This window comes from Liolophura sinensis, chromosome 12 (assembly GCF_032854445.1).
Source record: "Liolophura sinensis isolate JHLJ2023 chromosome 12, CUHK_Ljap_v2, whole genome shotgun sequence".
Taxonomy (NCBI): Eukaryota; Metazoa; Mollusca; class Polyplacophora; order Chitonida; family Chitonidae; genus Liolophura; species Liolophura sinensis.
In genome coordinates, this window is record NC_088306.1 from 11,272,711 (window position 1) to 11,287,750 (window position 15,040).

Here is a 15,040-nt window from a genome sequence, read left to right on the forward strand (position 1 = left end):
ACATGATTGACACAGAGTTCTTATCTGGTGAACAATGTGATACATGATTTACACAGAGTTCTTATCTGGTGAACAATGTGATACATGATTGACACGGAGTTCTTATCTGATGAACAGTGTGATACATATCAGTACTTATCTGTTGAACAGTGTGACACATTTGAACAGTGTGATACATTTCGAAAACATAATAATTGAAACAGTAGTTTGTTCAGTCAAATGAAGTATGTTTCATGCCCAACAAACCAGAAAATCAGAAGAAGCTAGTGTTGCAACTGAATAACCATGATTATCATGTTTGGACAGTCTCAATTCTATTTCTAGTTTCAGTGTGTTTTTTTTATAAGTCACTAACACTGTTTCATGGCACTTTGTTACATTACTTTCCAGTATCACATGACCATGAACTTGACCCTTTACATTAACTCATCAACCCACGTTTCCACCTTTCCATGAACTTTTCCCTTTCCAGCATCAACCTCCTGTGGACTATACCATTCCAGTATCACCCTCCTATTGACATTTCCTTTCCCAGTATCACTGTCATAGACTTTCCCTTTCCAATATCACCCTCCCATTGACTTTTCCCTTACCAGTATCACCCTCTCATGGATTTTTCCCTTTCCAGTGTTACTTTTCCAAGGAATTTCCCTTACCAGTATCACCCTCCCATGAACTTCTCCCTTTCCAGTATCATTCTCCTGTGGACTTTACTTTTCTGGTATCAACCTCCTGTGGACATTCCCCTTTTCCAGTATCACCCTCCCATTGACCTTCCCTTTCCAGTATCACCCTCCCATTGACTTTCCCTTTCCAGTATCACCCTCCCATTGACCTTCCCTTTCCAGTATCACCCTCCCATTGACCTTCCCTTTCCAGTATCACCCTCCCATTGACCTTCGTTTGCCAGTATCACCCTCCCATTGACTTTCCCTTTCCAGTACAGGTATGCATTTGAATGTTTGTACCATCCTCCTCACAATGATCACATTCTCCCTTTGTTAACTCCTTTTGTCATTTTAGGTTTATATTTGATTTTTCTATGCATCTTTTTTTCATTAAACTTAACTTCAAGAATGACATCAATTAGGAACATTACCATAAACATCAACATGTAAATAACTCAATGCTACATGTAAAGAAACAAAATATTAATGTAAGAATTGATGCATCAGTATATATTACAAGTGAAAAGTCATAAAGTATAAGGTGTCCTAACTGATAATGTGAGATCTTGAAATTTAACATCACATGTTCCTACAAGTCATCTAATGTACATGTAACAGACTAGTAACATGTAACAGACCAGTAAAATGTAACCGACTGGTAACAGACAAGATCAACTATGCAAATGTAACATTACAAATGTTGTCGTCAAACATGGATACACTATAACAGGAAATCAGATCACAGAAAACCTTTTCTGCACTTGTGTTCAACATCAGTCATAGTAATATAAAGATGAAACAAAAATTAAACAATCACCAGTCCCTAAAGCAGCTTTTCCAAATAAACTGTAGTGCATGAGGAATGCCTACCAGGTACACTATAGTGTATGGTAGTGTCTCCAACATGCACTATAGTGCATGATAGTGTCTGTCAGGTACACAAAAGTGCATGATAAATGCCTACTAGATGCACTATAGTGGATGATAGTGTCTGTCAGGTACACTATAGTGCATGATAAATGCCTACTAGATACACTATAGTGCATGATAGTGCCTACCGGATACACTATAGTGGATGTAGTGCCTGCCAGATACACTATAGTGCATAATGAATGCTTACCAGACACACTATAGTCCATGACAGTTTCTACAAGATACACTATAGTGCCTACCAGGTACACTATAGTGCATGATAGTGCCTGCCAGATACACTATAGTGCATGATGAATGCCTACCAGATACACAGTAGTGCCTGATAAATGCCTACCAGTCATGCCAGGTGGCAACAGATGGTGAAGTGTTCTAGCAGTATAGCACAAATAATGACGTAAATGTAATTGCAATGTTGAAGCTTTCGAAAACTTCTTATTCCAAAGTATGTCTTTGTCTCTATATGTACTACCTGTATTCATGTGCCAGGTATATATATGTATATATATATATATATATATATTGTATAAAAGGTTCAAATAAGCATATGAGCTGGTTAGCACGCTAACACAGTGTAATGACCGAGGATACTCTCACCAATTGCTGTGAGTTCAAGTCCAGCTTATGCTGGCTTTCTCTCCGGCCATAAGTGGGAAGGTTCGTTGGCAACCTGCGAATGGTCGGGGGTTTCCTCCAGGACTCATCCCGGTTTCCTTCCACCATAATGCTAGTGGCCATTGTAAAAGTGAAATATTCTTTAGTACGACGTAAAATACCAGTGAAATAAATAAATAATAAGCATATGTTTTCACAGCAGAAACAATCAAAGTGTACATGAACCACTATATAAAACATGTAATATAACAACTGTGTAATCAACAAGAGTGTACAAAAAGCCACACACATCACATTTGGCATGAAGTCAACATTATTAACATTGGAGTCCAATAACAGTCTAAAGTAGTGTAAAAGTATTTTATACTTAAAAAGGTAAACTGTTCATTTGCTAGCAACAGCGATCCACATTCAGTTTGAAGTCATTTTTGCTTTTGTTGTTCCAGGCCTTTCAGAAATTCAGAACAACATAGAGATTGTTGTGTTTATACATATACTACACATTTCGTAGTTTGAATTTCTTGGATCATAAATTCTTCAAGCATTGTAATAAAGTTTTAAATTTGACTTTTTGTCATCATTGTCTGTGTTCAGCTGGACCAAGGCCATATTATAAAGTAACAGTAACATCAAGCTATAACACCTTAAACAGTCTTGACAGTTTCGAGTTTTGTTACAGCAAAACATGTAGTCAATAGTGTTGAGATTTTTTTTTTTTTTTTCGTTTTTGCTTTTATTTTCCTTTTTTTAGTTTGCTTTTCGTTAATTTGTCTTCAGGTAAGTTTTTTTACGACAAAATGCGAGTCTGAGTTTAAATGAGAACAGTTAATAACTAATATCCATGATATTAATAAGTATAACTTTTTTTTCTTTTTTTTTTCACTATTACTATTTCATATTACTCTCAGAATATTGCCACTTATATGTTATTTCTAGGAGAACATAGGTATGTGTATCTTAGATTGACACAAGCCTTTGTCTGTTAGTTTCAAGTTTTCATTGATATCAACTTCTGTATCATGTCAGTGATACTGAGCTCAATATCGTGTCATACTTGATATCATTACAGCTCTGGTAAGCCTTAAACACTGTACCTCGAAAAGGTCTAACACACTGGATTCAAAACCAAATTTTTAATATTTAGAAAAGTCAACAAAGAAAAAAACTATCATTATTTTAACCCACATGTATCGAAGTCAGAATTAGTTTGTGACCTTGTAAATGAAGAAACTCAAAAATAAATTCTCTTTTAAATGGTGGTGTTATTAAATGTACACTAGCCCAGTGTTTAATATCTGATAAGTACAAAAATGATTCTAGACATACAGAGAATATTGCTGGGAATACACTTCATTGTCTTTCCACACAGACATATTTCCTATTGGGAGTATGGTAACTAGAAAGATGTCAACTTGTTACAACAAACAATTCTATGAACAAGGCAGTAAAATACAGTCAAATCGTCAAACATGTATCTCTCACGGGCATTATTAAAAATCAAAATACAAGGTCCTAATATTACAATAGTGGCCTGGCAATTGTTGGGTACTTTTGTTGGTACATTCAGATTTCAACTGTGCATTGTACAAATACCTGATATGATTGGGAACTATAAGTGATGAAGTACATACAATGTTCTTTTGGCAAGTAGGGAAAAATAAAGACAGACAGGGGATTACAGAAATACAAGGAAGGAACATATTGATTTGGAAACATCGGCTGATAAAATGTTTTTGAATGAGAGAAGTGTAGTCATTTCATTTTCGTCTTATCTTTTAACTGTACATCAGTAATCGACTGATATGATCTAGTTATTGGTGTCATCAGAAATTAGGGATCTTTTCTCTGTATGGGTGAGAAACTACTGAAGTGGATAGAGAGACAGTTGTTGTGGATGTAGGTAGACTATTGTGGATATAGAAACTGGATAAACTGTTATTTTTGGTAAATAACTATTGTCGTGGTCACATGGTGGGAAACTCATTATTATGCATGGAAACCTATATGTATGTAGTAGGATGTAAGAGCAGTCAGGACAGCATTGGGGGGATTTTCACTGTCCAAGATAAACCTGCCCTTAGGCTTTAATGCTCAGATTTTGGCACAGTTACGAAAAGTGGTGTAGACAAGTTAAGTAACGCACTAATTTTGATTACAGGAATGTTGCATTTGGTCATCATTTTACAATGTAGTAAGCCCTTTGAAAGCAGCGTCACTACATGAAGTCTTACATGGACCCAGTGAATTACACCCGGATATCCTTATTTATATCAAGCATGAAGAAAGCTACAGCCTTGTTATACTGGCGACAAAAGCTGTGATTAACACCAAAGATGTCAGTCATTCTAGCGAGGACAGAAGCCAACAAAGAGTTGCAGTGAGCAGCTGTACATGTATTTGGGACAGTTTTGTTAAATCTACTGTATTTACCCTAATTATTCTTCTGAAAAAGATACAAAAAAAAAAAAATTTTTAGAGGCAAATAAAATATGGGGTTTTTAAATATCAAAATTGTTTCTGAAATTTACATTTTTTAAATAGGGTAAATATCGTTCTATTATCTGAACAAACCCTGAACCATCTCACTATCAAGAACTCTCCAAATCAGATGAATAAGGAAAAAAAACTTGCTTAATTTTTAGGTCAAATACTGTACTTTGCTATTAAAGAGGCAGGTGTGTTGTTAAATGGTGAGGCATTGTGGTCAGATGCGCAATGAAAGCAACACTCACTATGTTGGCAACTACCATCATTCTCTGCGTGTTGGCAATGTGTCGAGAAGAATTCGTTTTCTATTGCAGGTGAAATTGTTTTTTCGGGCGTGTGTTTTGATAGCAGAGCCTATTTTGATGTAAAATCTAACATGATCAGAACTACCGGATGTTGCATAGCTGGAAAGTGATCCACTGGGAACAAGGTAGAACAGGGGGAATGGGTAATTCAAATGAGGACTTCATTGGGGTGGGCGGGGGGCGGGGGTTGGTTAGGAGGGAGCTAGGATTGTTGGATCATGTTGGTTTGGTGTGGTGGGGATCTACGGTATGATGAACAGGCAATGACAGTAGAGGGCCTCTGTGGCTCGGTTGTGTTAGCATACTGGTGCAGCGTAATGACCCAGGAGCCTCTCACCAATACCGTTGCTGTGAGTTCAAGTGGGAAGGTCTTCCAGCAACTTGCGGATTGTCGTGGGTATCCCCTGGGCTCTGCCCGGTTTCCTCCCACCGTAATGCTGGCTGCTGTCGTATAAGTGAAATAATCTTGAGTACGGCGTAAAACACCAATCAAATAAATAAATAAATTTTATCATATTATCACCCGTTCAGGACTGGTGAATGCTGTATTTCACGAAGCCAGTGTGAAAACAAAGGTTATTGCAACTTCAGTGCTCACAACTGCAGTCATGAATTTTCCCTCACATTACCTACTTGAGCAAAGATGATTTTGATGAAAAAAAAATCATTTGCAGGGTCATATCTAGAAAAACATTAAAGGCTCTGATCCCAAGCTTTAAATGTGACATTGTGACTGTTCATGAAGACTTTTTCAAAATGCCACTCAAAATGACGGTCTCTAAGAGCTTTTAAATCTGTGAATGAAAGAAATTTGTATGAAAATTTAACTTTTTATTGGCAAACCATTATGTTTTTGTTTAATGTACTTGTTAGTTTCAATACAGCTTCTTTAGTTTGAGCTGCCAACAGTTAGGGAGCAGCAACTGACACAACTGACCTGACTCTAGATATGGCCCTGATTTGTAGAAAAAAACACCCCAAAGAGTTTTTACTCCTGCCTCTATCATTATAGCTCTGTGCTAAACCTTTATTGTAAATGTATATAGGGTGAATAAATCGATATCAGAATCATATGAAATCAAAGGTATATTGATAATAATATGTACTAATATGTATATTCCAGTGTGGAACATTTCAACTAGTGTTAAAGGTCTACAGTTATTGTTTAATATTGTGTATAGTATTTGGGAAAGATTGTCCAATGTTAGGCCAAAGAAATGTGTATTCTTAAAAGACAGTGAAAAGATTTAATAAGACTTTATCTGGTTACAATCAGCATCACTTTGAGCCAAGCGAAGAAGTAGCTTTTGGTAAATAAAGTTTTGGTGAGTTAAGGTCAGTCAACATGTACTGTATTCGATAAAATCTAAGTTAAAACATAACGCAGAATATTTCAGTTTTGTTGTACTCAGGACAAGTACATTGTACCTTTACAATTTGGTAAGAAAATGTCGCTTATTAAGCCCACAAGTAAAATGTTAAAACTTACCCGATTCAAAGTCCAACCCACCCCCACCCACCCCACCCACCCCCGAGAAAAAAAGACACAAAATGTTATTGATAATTTTTGACATTCATATGGAACCTTGAATGTTTCCTAAGGTTGTCTTGACGATTGAGTGTAATATTTATATTTCATGTAGATCACATCAGGTTGTGTGGCTCAGACTACATATTTACATGAATGAATGGACATCTACAGTTGTCACTTTTTGGGAATCAGTAACGTACAAACTCTGAAATTTACAATCAGTGAAGATAATCATACAAAACAGTTGGGTGAAACTGTACAGTGACAGGAGAGGAGTCAAAACTCTATCCAAATAGAAACAAGATAATCTCTAGTGGTCATACATGTACATGTGTATTATCCAAAACAGCCAACTTTCAACGAAAGTTGTCTCCCTTTGGCAGGATTAAAGTAGCCTCCCTTTAATTGCTTTGAATCACAATTCCCCTTTTATGCAACATATGGTAATAGTGATTTAAAAAAAGTAAGAAACAATAATCAAAACTTTCTAATACAAAGTTGTATACCAACTGGCTGCCCCCCTCCCCCCCCCCCCCCATAACAGATTTGACCGTGGGGTTGTCTTTGATGCTGCTTCAACTCTGCATTCTCTAACACTCTCCCTTTAATAACATGCACAGGAGGTGGTTGTAATCCGTAGCCAGGTCAGGGCCTGTCTACATGATCTCCGCCCTCAAACCTTCTTATGCGAGACATCTTGTGGATGACAGCAAGTCTGGTGGGCATTCCGCAAGGTGACTACATTCTGAACGTCCGTCTGGCTGTCCGTCCATCTGTCACTGTGTCTGTTTCAGAGAAGCCATGGCGAGCGCAGTATGAACAGAGCAAGGACCAGTGTGTTCATGGACCAACGTGTCGCAACCGAGCCGGATGCACAGGTACTGTTGTCTAAGAGTTCATCTGTAAAGATAGAAAAAAAAAAAAAAACAGACCAAATCAATTTTTCTTTCCTAAAACCTTCATCTAAAATGGGTTAAAATTTGATCTTATAGATTCTACGGTCGTAGGAAGCCAGACTGGTCACAGAGTCAGTGCTGTTCTCAGAAACAATGTTGTTGATGTCTGATTTATAGCCTGATTTATGGTCTGATATAATGAATTGCTCCTAACTTCATGTAGATATGAAGAAATGTGCCCCATGTGCCAGTAAAAATGGAAACTACTCTAATTCCTCAATCTTTTAGCATGTAAAAGAGCAATTTTTGAGACAGGACTGTATTGATTGGATTGGCCAATCTCAAGGCTGCACAAAAAGCATATAGTTTTATCAGTCTACATAGAATAATGAATTCAGCGTATACTTAAATAAACACCTTGTAAATATGTGAAGAGGTTGAAGAATTATGTACAGTATGCACAGTTATGGCCCATGATCACATTGGGCTATATCACATTGGGCTGTATCACAGTGGGCTATATCACAATGGATATATCACAGTGGACTATATTACAGTGGACTATATCACATTGGGCTGTATCACATTGGGCTGTATCACATTGGGCTGTATCACAGTGGGCTATATCACAATGGATATATCACAGTGGACTATATTACAGTGGACTATATCACATTGGGCTGTATCACATTGGGCTGTATCACATTGGGCTGCATCACATTGGGCTGCATCACAGTGGGCTATATCACAATGGATATATCACAGTGGACTATATTACAGTGGACTATATCTCATTGGGCTGTATCACATTGGGCTGTATTACAGTGGGCTATATCTCATTGGGCTGTATCACACTGGGCTGTATTACAATGGACTATATCACAGTGGGCTATATTACAGTGGACTATATCACATTGGGGTGTATCACATTGGGCTGCATCACAGTGGGCTATATCACAATGGATATATCACAGTGGACTATATCACAGTGGGCAATATCTCATTGGGCTGTATCACATTGGGCTGTATTACAGTGGGCTATATCTCATTGGGCTGTATCACACTGGGCTGTATTACAATGGACTATATCACAGTGGGCTATATCTCCTTGGTCTGTATCACAGTGGGTTCTATCACATTGGGGTATTCCCTAAATTCTATATATTACAGTAGGTATTATGTAATATTTTCAAGACTAAAGTGTATTCTATTCAGATATGGACTCATAGAAAAAACTTGGTAGAAAGTATGAATAAGTCTCCAGATCAGTGAAGATTGCTTTAATATGCACTATGCACTTGGTCAGTTTTGTGGTTAATGATTTAGGGTATCCAGAATTCTGAAATAAACATAAAGAGGTCAGATTAGAAAAAAAATTAAGATTTACTAATTGACTGCACAGGTAAACTTTTTTTTAATGCACTGGCTGAAAGATGGATACCTATGTGAATCTATGCACCTTTAATTTTGAGAGATTGATAATATTCTTCTTCACTAAAATCCAGTGTAACATTTGTTACAACGTTGCCATTTTCAAACCATTGGTAGATTTGTTACATTTAAAATCTGTTCTTGCATTCGTTACAGTTGGCACCCGGTGTTACAGAATACATTTGCTGTGTGGTGGAATCGTCACTTTGATGTCTGTCCTAGAGAACACCATGAACAGAAATGCTGCCAGACTTCAACTTCAGTAAGTCTCTGTGTTTGCTTAAAATTTGTTTTCTTGGATTTATCAATTTTCACGGGGATGACAATTTTTTGTTAGGCTAGCATGTGCCGTTATGTGGAGGCTTTTGGCTATGAGCTTATTAGCAGCTTTGGGCTCATATTTATCAAAGTATTTGTACTCATCAGTGACTTTATTATGCTTAAGGAAGTTACATTAAAACCTTCAAGTCTTTATGTATAGAAAGGCACACCCAGTCTTTCTTACGACAATACGACATTAAACTGTGTGCATGTGTGCCATGTGTTTAAATCCGACTGGTGGCTTTGTGAAGTTTTGAAGAGTTTTTACTGCGACATATCTAATATCATTTGTGTTTCCATGATTTTGCTAAGATATAGCCAAAGTGGAGTAAAACCATCGTCATTTCTTTCATACATTTTTGCCATTGGTCCCTGTTAATCTAACTTGAAGTTAATCTAACTGAATTCTGTCAGTATTTTTTTGTATTTTAACAGACAACCAAAACTTAGAATATCTTTATGTTGGATGATAAAACATTATATGCAAATAAATTTTGTGAGACAGGCATATGATGTGTTTTGTTTTTTTTTCATTTTTTCACAGCAAATCTGAAATGAACATTCGTGTTGTGCGAGCAGAGTTGAACAATGGCGAGCGTGTGGTGGGAATTCGATATCCTGAAATCCTTATCCCTGAAGTGGAAAAAGCTCTAAAAGAAGATCTCCTCCTTCAGCGCATACATCACATTCAAACGGTATAGCGCATTTCTTTTGTTTGCTGGTAAATCAGTAAGACAAACACTAAAAGGTCTGCACAGATTGTGAAGGTTCGTAGCTGACATGATATCATATATGACATGTTGCACATCATTAAAAAGCTCAGATTGGAAAGTCATGAAAAGTCAAAAAAAAATTTCTTTTTTTTTTTTGACGTCATGGAATCTGGGTGTGAAATATCAAAACCAATATCACTGTTATCAGTTAAGAATATTTGGTTATTTCACCTTTATATAAATAATCAAAATAATAATAAAATTCTTCTGCCAGACTTGTGATTGTACACATTGTTGTCTTGTTCCGTTGGCAGACACTCTCACCTGGGATGTCCACAAATGTGGACCTCACAACACAGACTGCCCAGAAGCGTTCTCAAGCCAGGATTGAGGAAGCTTCACCAGTCGTCCCAAAGTGCCTTGCAAAGGCTCTTAACCCTCCTGTCACCATCAAAACATTCTTTAAAGCTGCAGTGGGGAAACCAAAATCCACAGAACCTGACGACAGCAACGCGTCCTGTGTTGGAAGGAACATTATGTCCTCAGATGAAAACAGGTGTAAGAAAGATTCAAGAAGAAGTACGAGACGATCATCAAAAGATTGTACGGATCCGAAGAATAAAGTCCAAGAAAAAGAAAGTGGCTCCAAGAAGAGAAGTTTGGAAGATGCAGAGGACAGTGGTGATAACTACTGCACTATTATAAGTTCTCAGCCAAGCAGTAAAAAAAGAACAAAACAAGGGTCAATTTTTGCTGCATTTGCGAAAAAAACTGATCCAGGAAAATTTCCTGTTATAAAGAAACCCTTGCAGTGTCCTATATGCAATCTGACATTTGACCCTCAGGTATCAAACACAGAGCTTAATTCCCACATCGATAACTGTCTGATCGAGTGACAGCAAAGGTGTAGTGAAAACTGCTGTGTGAAAACAATTTGAACCAGTGACCCTGGTTGTGAAGAAACTAGTGCCTTGCACAATGTGCGGCCAGATCTTGAACCCGCAAGTGTCAGATATGTTTTTATTTTGATATCAGCTAGTTCTGTGTGATGGTATGACATTTAAATTATAGCCAAACTGAGCTAGAATTCTCACTTCCGTATTCACGATCTCCATCCTCATCAAAACACAAAATTCCAGTCATGGTCTTGAGATTGAAAAGGTAATTGAAATCCTTTTGTATATCTTGTTAGCCTACATGAGTTGATGTTGATTTGTATATGCACATTTCTCTCAGAATTTTCTAACCAGCCTGCAGGTTCAGTTTTAATGGTCTGATCTAAACAACGAATATCATACTTGCTTGTTTTGTGTCTAGAACCTACCAGTCTATAAAACTGGTGGTTTCAGTTTTAACTAATTTAAGATTAAATAATTCTCAATTTCTGAAGCAAACCATTTTACAAAACTGGTTTTATGATTTTTATTGATGTGATTTACCCAATGAAAACTACCCATGCCATTTTATGAAAACTGGCCAGATACAGATCTTTGTATAAATATATAGTTCAAGTTGATCGTCAAATTGTCTTATATTGTATTTACTACATATACTTTGTTTCCGCTCTGTTACACCTTCATGAATCAAGTGATATAGGTACAATGCTCTACTCAACAGAGATGTCATACCTTGGCTACACGCGGCTGGAGAAGGTGGCTCTGTAACATATTTCAAATTTTAGTTGCAATGATATGCATTATCTGGATACATTTATGTAGATCATTGATTTACTTATGTACATGTATTTCATCGATGATGCACACTGTATTCAAGAAGATTTCACTTATACGACTATTTCACTTTTACGACTATTTCACTTATACGACTATTTCACTTATTTCACTTCTACAACCTATGGTCAGGTTGAAACATGGAGGACATATCTTCTCAGGGTGTCATGGTGTTAAGACAAGAGGCAGATCTCGTCACCAAGAAGCATATTGAAATGTGCCCTTTTTGGAATCTTAATTATGTTCACGATTTTTGCTTTCTCTGTCTTTTACTATATATATAGGCGTCATGTCCGACATCGGTATACCATTCGTAGTCCGTAAAGGGCGTTCCAAGTCGATAATCACAAGATCCATTTCCAAAATAACGTTTAACACTAGCTCCCAAAGACAAAGGTATGTAAGAAATTATACAAATAGGAAATAAAGCCGGTAACACACAAGAGAGAAGCGGGCATCCGTTTTCAATGATGCCGGGCAGACAGTTGATATTCCAGGCATGAATTCCATATCAAAGTTCAAATTCGTAGTCCATGAATGAGTTCCAGGTCAAATAACAATTAAACATGGTATCTCAGCCGCGCTTTTATTGCAACTGTTCATAAAGGCATCATGCAGATATAATGAGCATGGCTGCCTTACGGCCCCTGGCCCCAGGTTAAGCGGTATTAGATACAGTTCGAAAATGATGAGCGTTACAGACCTTGAGCGAACAGATTGTGATTCAAAAGTAACGGACGACTACTTGAGGGTGTTGTAGTATCAGGAATGATGACATTTCCATGTGTGCAGATTTATAGGTTAAGAGCGGCAGTATTCACTTTGTGAAATAGTCCTACAGTGACAAATCGGATATTGAGGTGTCGCATGAGGTGTACAAACACTGCACGTTCTGCACGGATCCCAAGCTGCACTCAAGCAAGTGTGACTGAAGCCAGTCTGTTGTTCAATATTGTAGGGTGTGCTGAAGTGGATTTTCTACCGTGATCAGTTTATATTATGTCTAAACCACCAAGGCAGAAAAAGAGGAAGGAAATCTCTTCTCAGAGTAGTTTTGATAAACCGATAAACTCCAACAGCTGCAATGGAACTACCTCTGGCAGCTCACAAACCTGTGCCATTCATAGAGGAGCAGCTCACTATGATCATGAGTAAGCTGGAGCATATTGTAACAGGTGAGAAACTGTTAGAACATCTGAATAACACTGAAACTAAAATTGTGACACAGTTGACTACACTCATTGAACAGCAAGAGTCTAGAATATTTAATCTTGAGAAAGAAAATGACCTGATAAAGGAAGATGTGAAGGAAATTTCTTATGAACTTGAGAAAAGTCAGAACGAGATCGAGAGGCTGATCATTAGACTAAATGCTGTCGATTCTAACTTCAGTGACCTGGAGCAGCATGGACGGCTTGGAGAGCAGTCGAGTGTTCGGGGTTGAAGAGGGCAGCCAGACAGGGTCTACTGATGACTGTGTTGATAAAATCATAGACATATTAAACAAGCTACAAATTAATGTAAAGTATTGTGATATCAGCATTGCGCACAGACTTGGCCTTACTACTTCATTAACTCCATCTAACTCAGGAGGTGTTATTGTCAAGTTTGTGTCGAGAAAAACTAAAAACTAGTGTATATGCAAACGAAGAGCTTTCAAAGGAACTTCTATTGTGATAAAGGAAGACCTGACTCAACGTAACCAGTTATTACTGAGGGTCTGTGTAAACAACCGTAATATAAGATCGGCATCGTCACGAAATGGAAAACTCTATGGCAAGACCCTGAACGATCAAGTCAAACAAGTCCATGTTTAGTCTGATCTGCATGATTTCGCGAGTGGTATACCCCGTTCTGCGAAACCCCATGACTCTGCGAAACCCCATGGCTCTGCGAAACCCCATGGCTCTGCTACACCTCGCTTCAATAATACGCCTACATAACTGCGACGATATAGTCAATAGGAAGTGTGATATGCTATCCAGTAGTTGCATACAGTACCACCCACACCTCTCTGAATTAACCACTATCTCGTCAATTCTATGCGTTTAGTCTTCTCTCATGTTTACAAAATAACCAGTCAAGGAGGTGACAGTGAGTGGACACTAACTGAACTGATTATTATAGCCGAAGACATTTAGACACTGACCAAAGCCTTGGTCAATGTACACTTCTATTCCATTATGCGGCTAAATGAAATATATCTCACTCTTACTTACACTGTTCTACCTAAATGAAATATCTGAATCTTGTCAATTAGCAACCGAACTGTTCTACCTAAACGAAATATGTACTACTCTACCTAAATGAAATACCTGAATCCTGTCATTTATCAGTTTGAACTGTTCCGCCTAAATGTAATAAGTACTACTCTACCTAAATAGAATAAGTACTATTTTAATTCAAGGAAATATCTGAATTGTCATTTACCATCTTATCCAACCTAAATGAAATAAGTACTATTTACAGCACCCCTCAACATTATTCACTTCTTCCCTACAGCCGAAGTAGTGTAACATAAACTGTATGTATGTATCATGCGTCGATGTAAACTCGATAGATTGCACAAACGTTTTTCGCTTGCTAGCTTTTTTCTTTATTTTTTAGTTTATTTATTTATTCATTTTTTGTGAGTATCTTCTTGTCTTTCGTGTGCGCATGGTATAAATAGGCCTTGACCTGTATGGATATATGTGCATATTTACATGTGTATACATTTGCCCTAAACTGTGTGACAGGACTAAGTTTAATCATGTAACTTTCACTGATCGTGTAGACGACTTTTCAGTGCAACATAATCAGTTGTGACAATAATTGTCACATAAGATGCATTATTGTATTTTGTTTTTTAACCATGGTGATCGACTATTTGTCAATCTGTTCATGTTATCTGTGCTTATATTAGATAATTGCTGTGTAGAATATGAAATTACAAACCGATCAAATGAGCAGCGCAAGTGAAGATATTCCATTCCCTAGTCTAGTATCAGCACTTCCATTCCATGATGATAACACACTACATAAAGATCCGAGGAATATTCTTTTAACAGAGAAAAATTAGAAAATAATAGTTTCAAAGCCGTAGAACTATTTGATATTGTTAAGAATTATACTCCTTTGGATGATAACGAATATGAAATATCTTACTAGAATGACATTAGTTCTCACCAATCCAGTTATTTCACATCCAGTGCTTTCAACACTGAAACACTTCTACAAAACTCTAATGAGCATCTCTCCTTCTTTTACATGAACGCCAGAAGCATTAAAAAGCATTTCACGGTGATCAGCATTTCTTACACAACCTAAACTATTCATTTTAAGTCCTAGGTTTTTCTGAATGTTGGCTTACCCCATCTACATTAACTCTTTACGAATTGCCCGGCTATAAATGCTTTTCTTCGATGCGCTCA

The 15,040-nt window shown here is 37.3% G+C and overlaps 1 protein-coding gene across 1 annotated transcript in view; it reads left to right on the forward strand.

Annotated features, from left to right (window-relative positions):
* LOC135479136 (uncharacterized) overlaps window positions 1–11,408 on the forward strand; it is a 49,207-nt gene extending 37,799 nt beyond the window's left edge. The window contains exons 30-33 of the mRNA XM_064758890.1: window positions 7,331–7,414; window positions 9,020–9,125; window positions 9,729–9,879; window positions 10,212–11,408. Coding sequence (XP_064614960.1) covers window positions 7,331–7,414; window positions 9,020–9,125; window positions 9,729–9,879; window positions 10,212–10,793 — 923 coding nt within the window. The 3' untranslated portion in view covers window positions 10,794–11,408. The remainder of the gene's footprint in view (window positions 1–7,330; window positions 7,415–9,019; window positions 9,126–9,728; window positions 9,880–10,211) is intronic.
* Window positions 11,409–15,040: the final 3,632 nt, after the last annotated feature.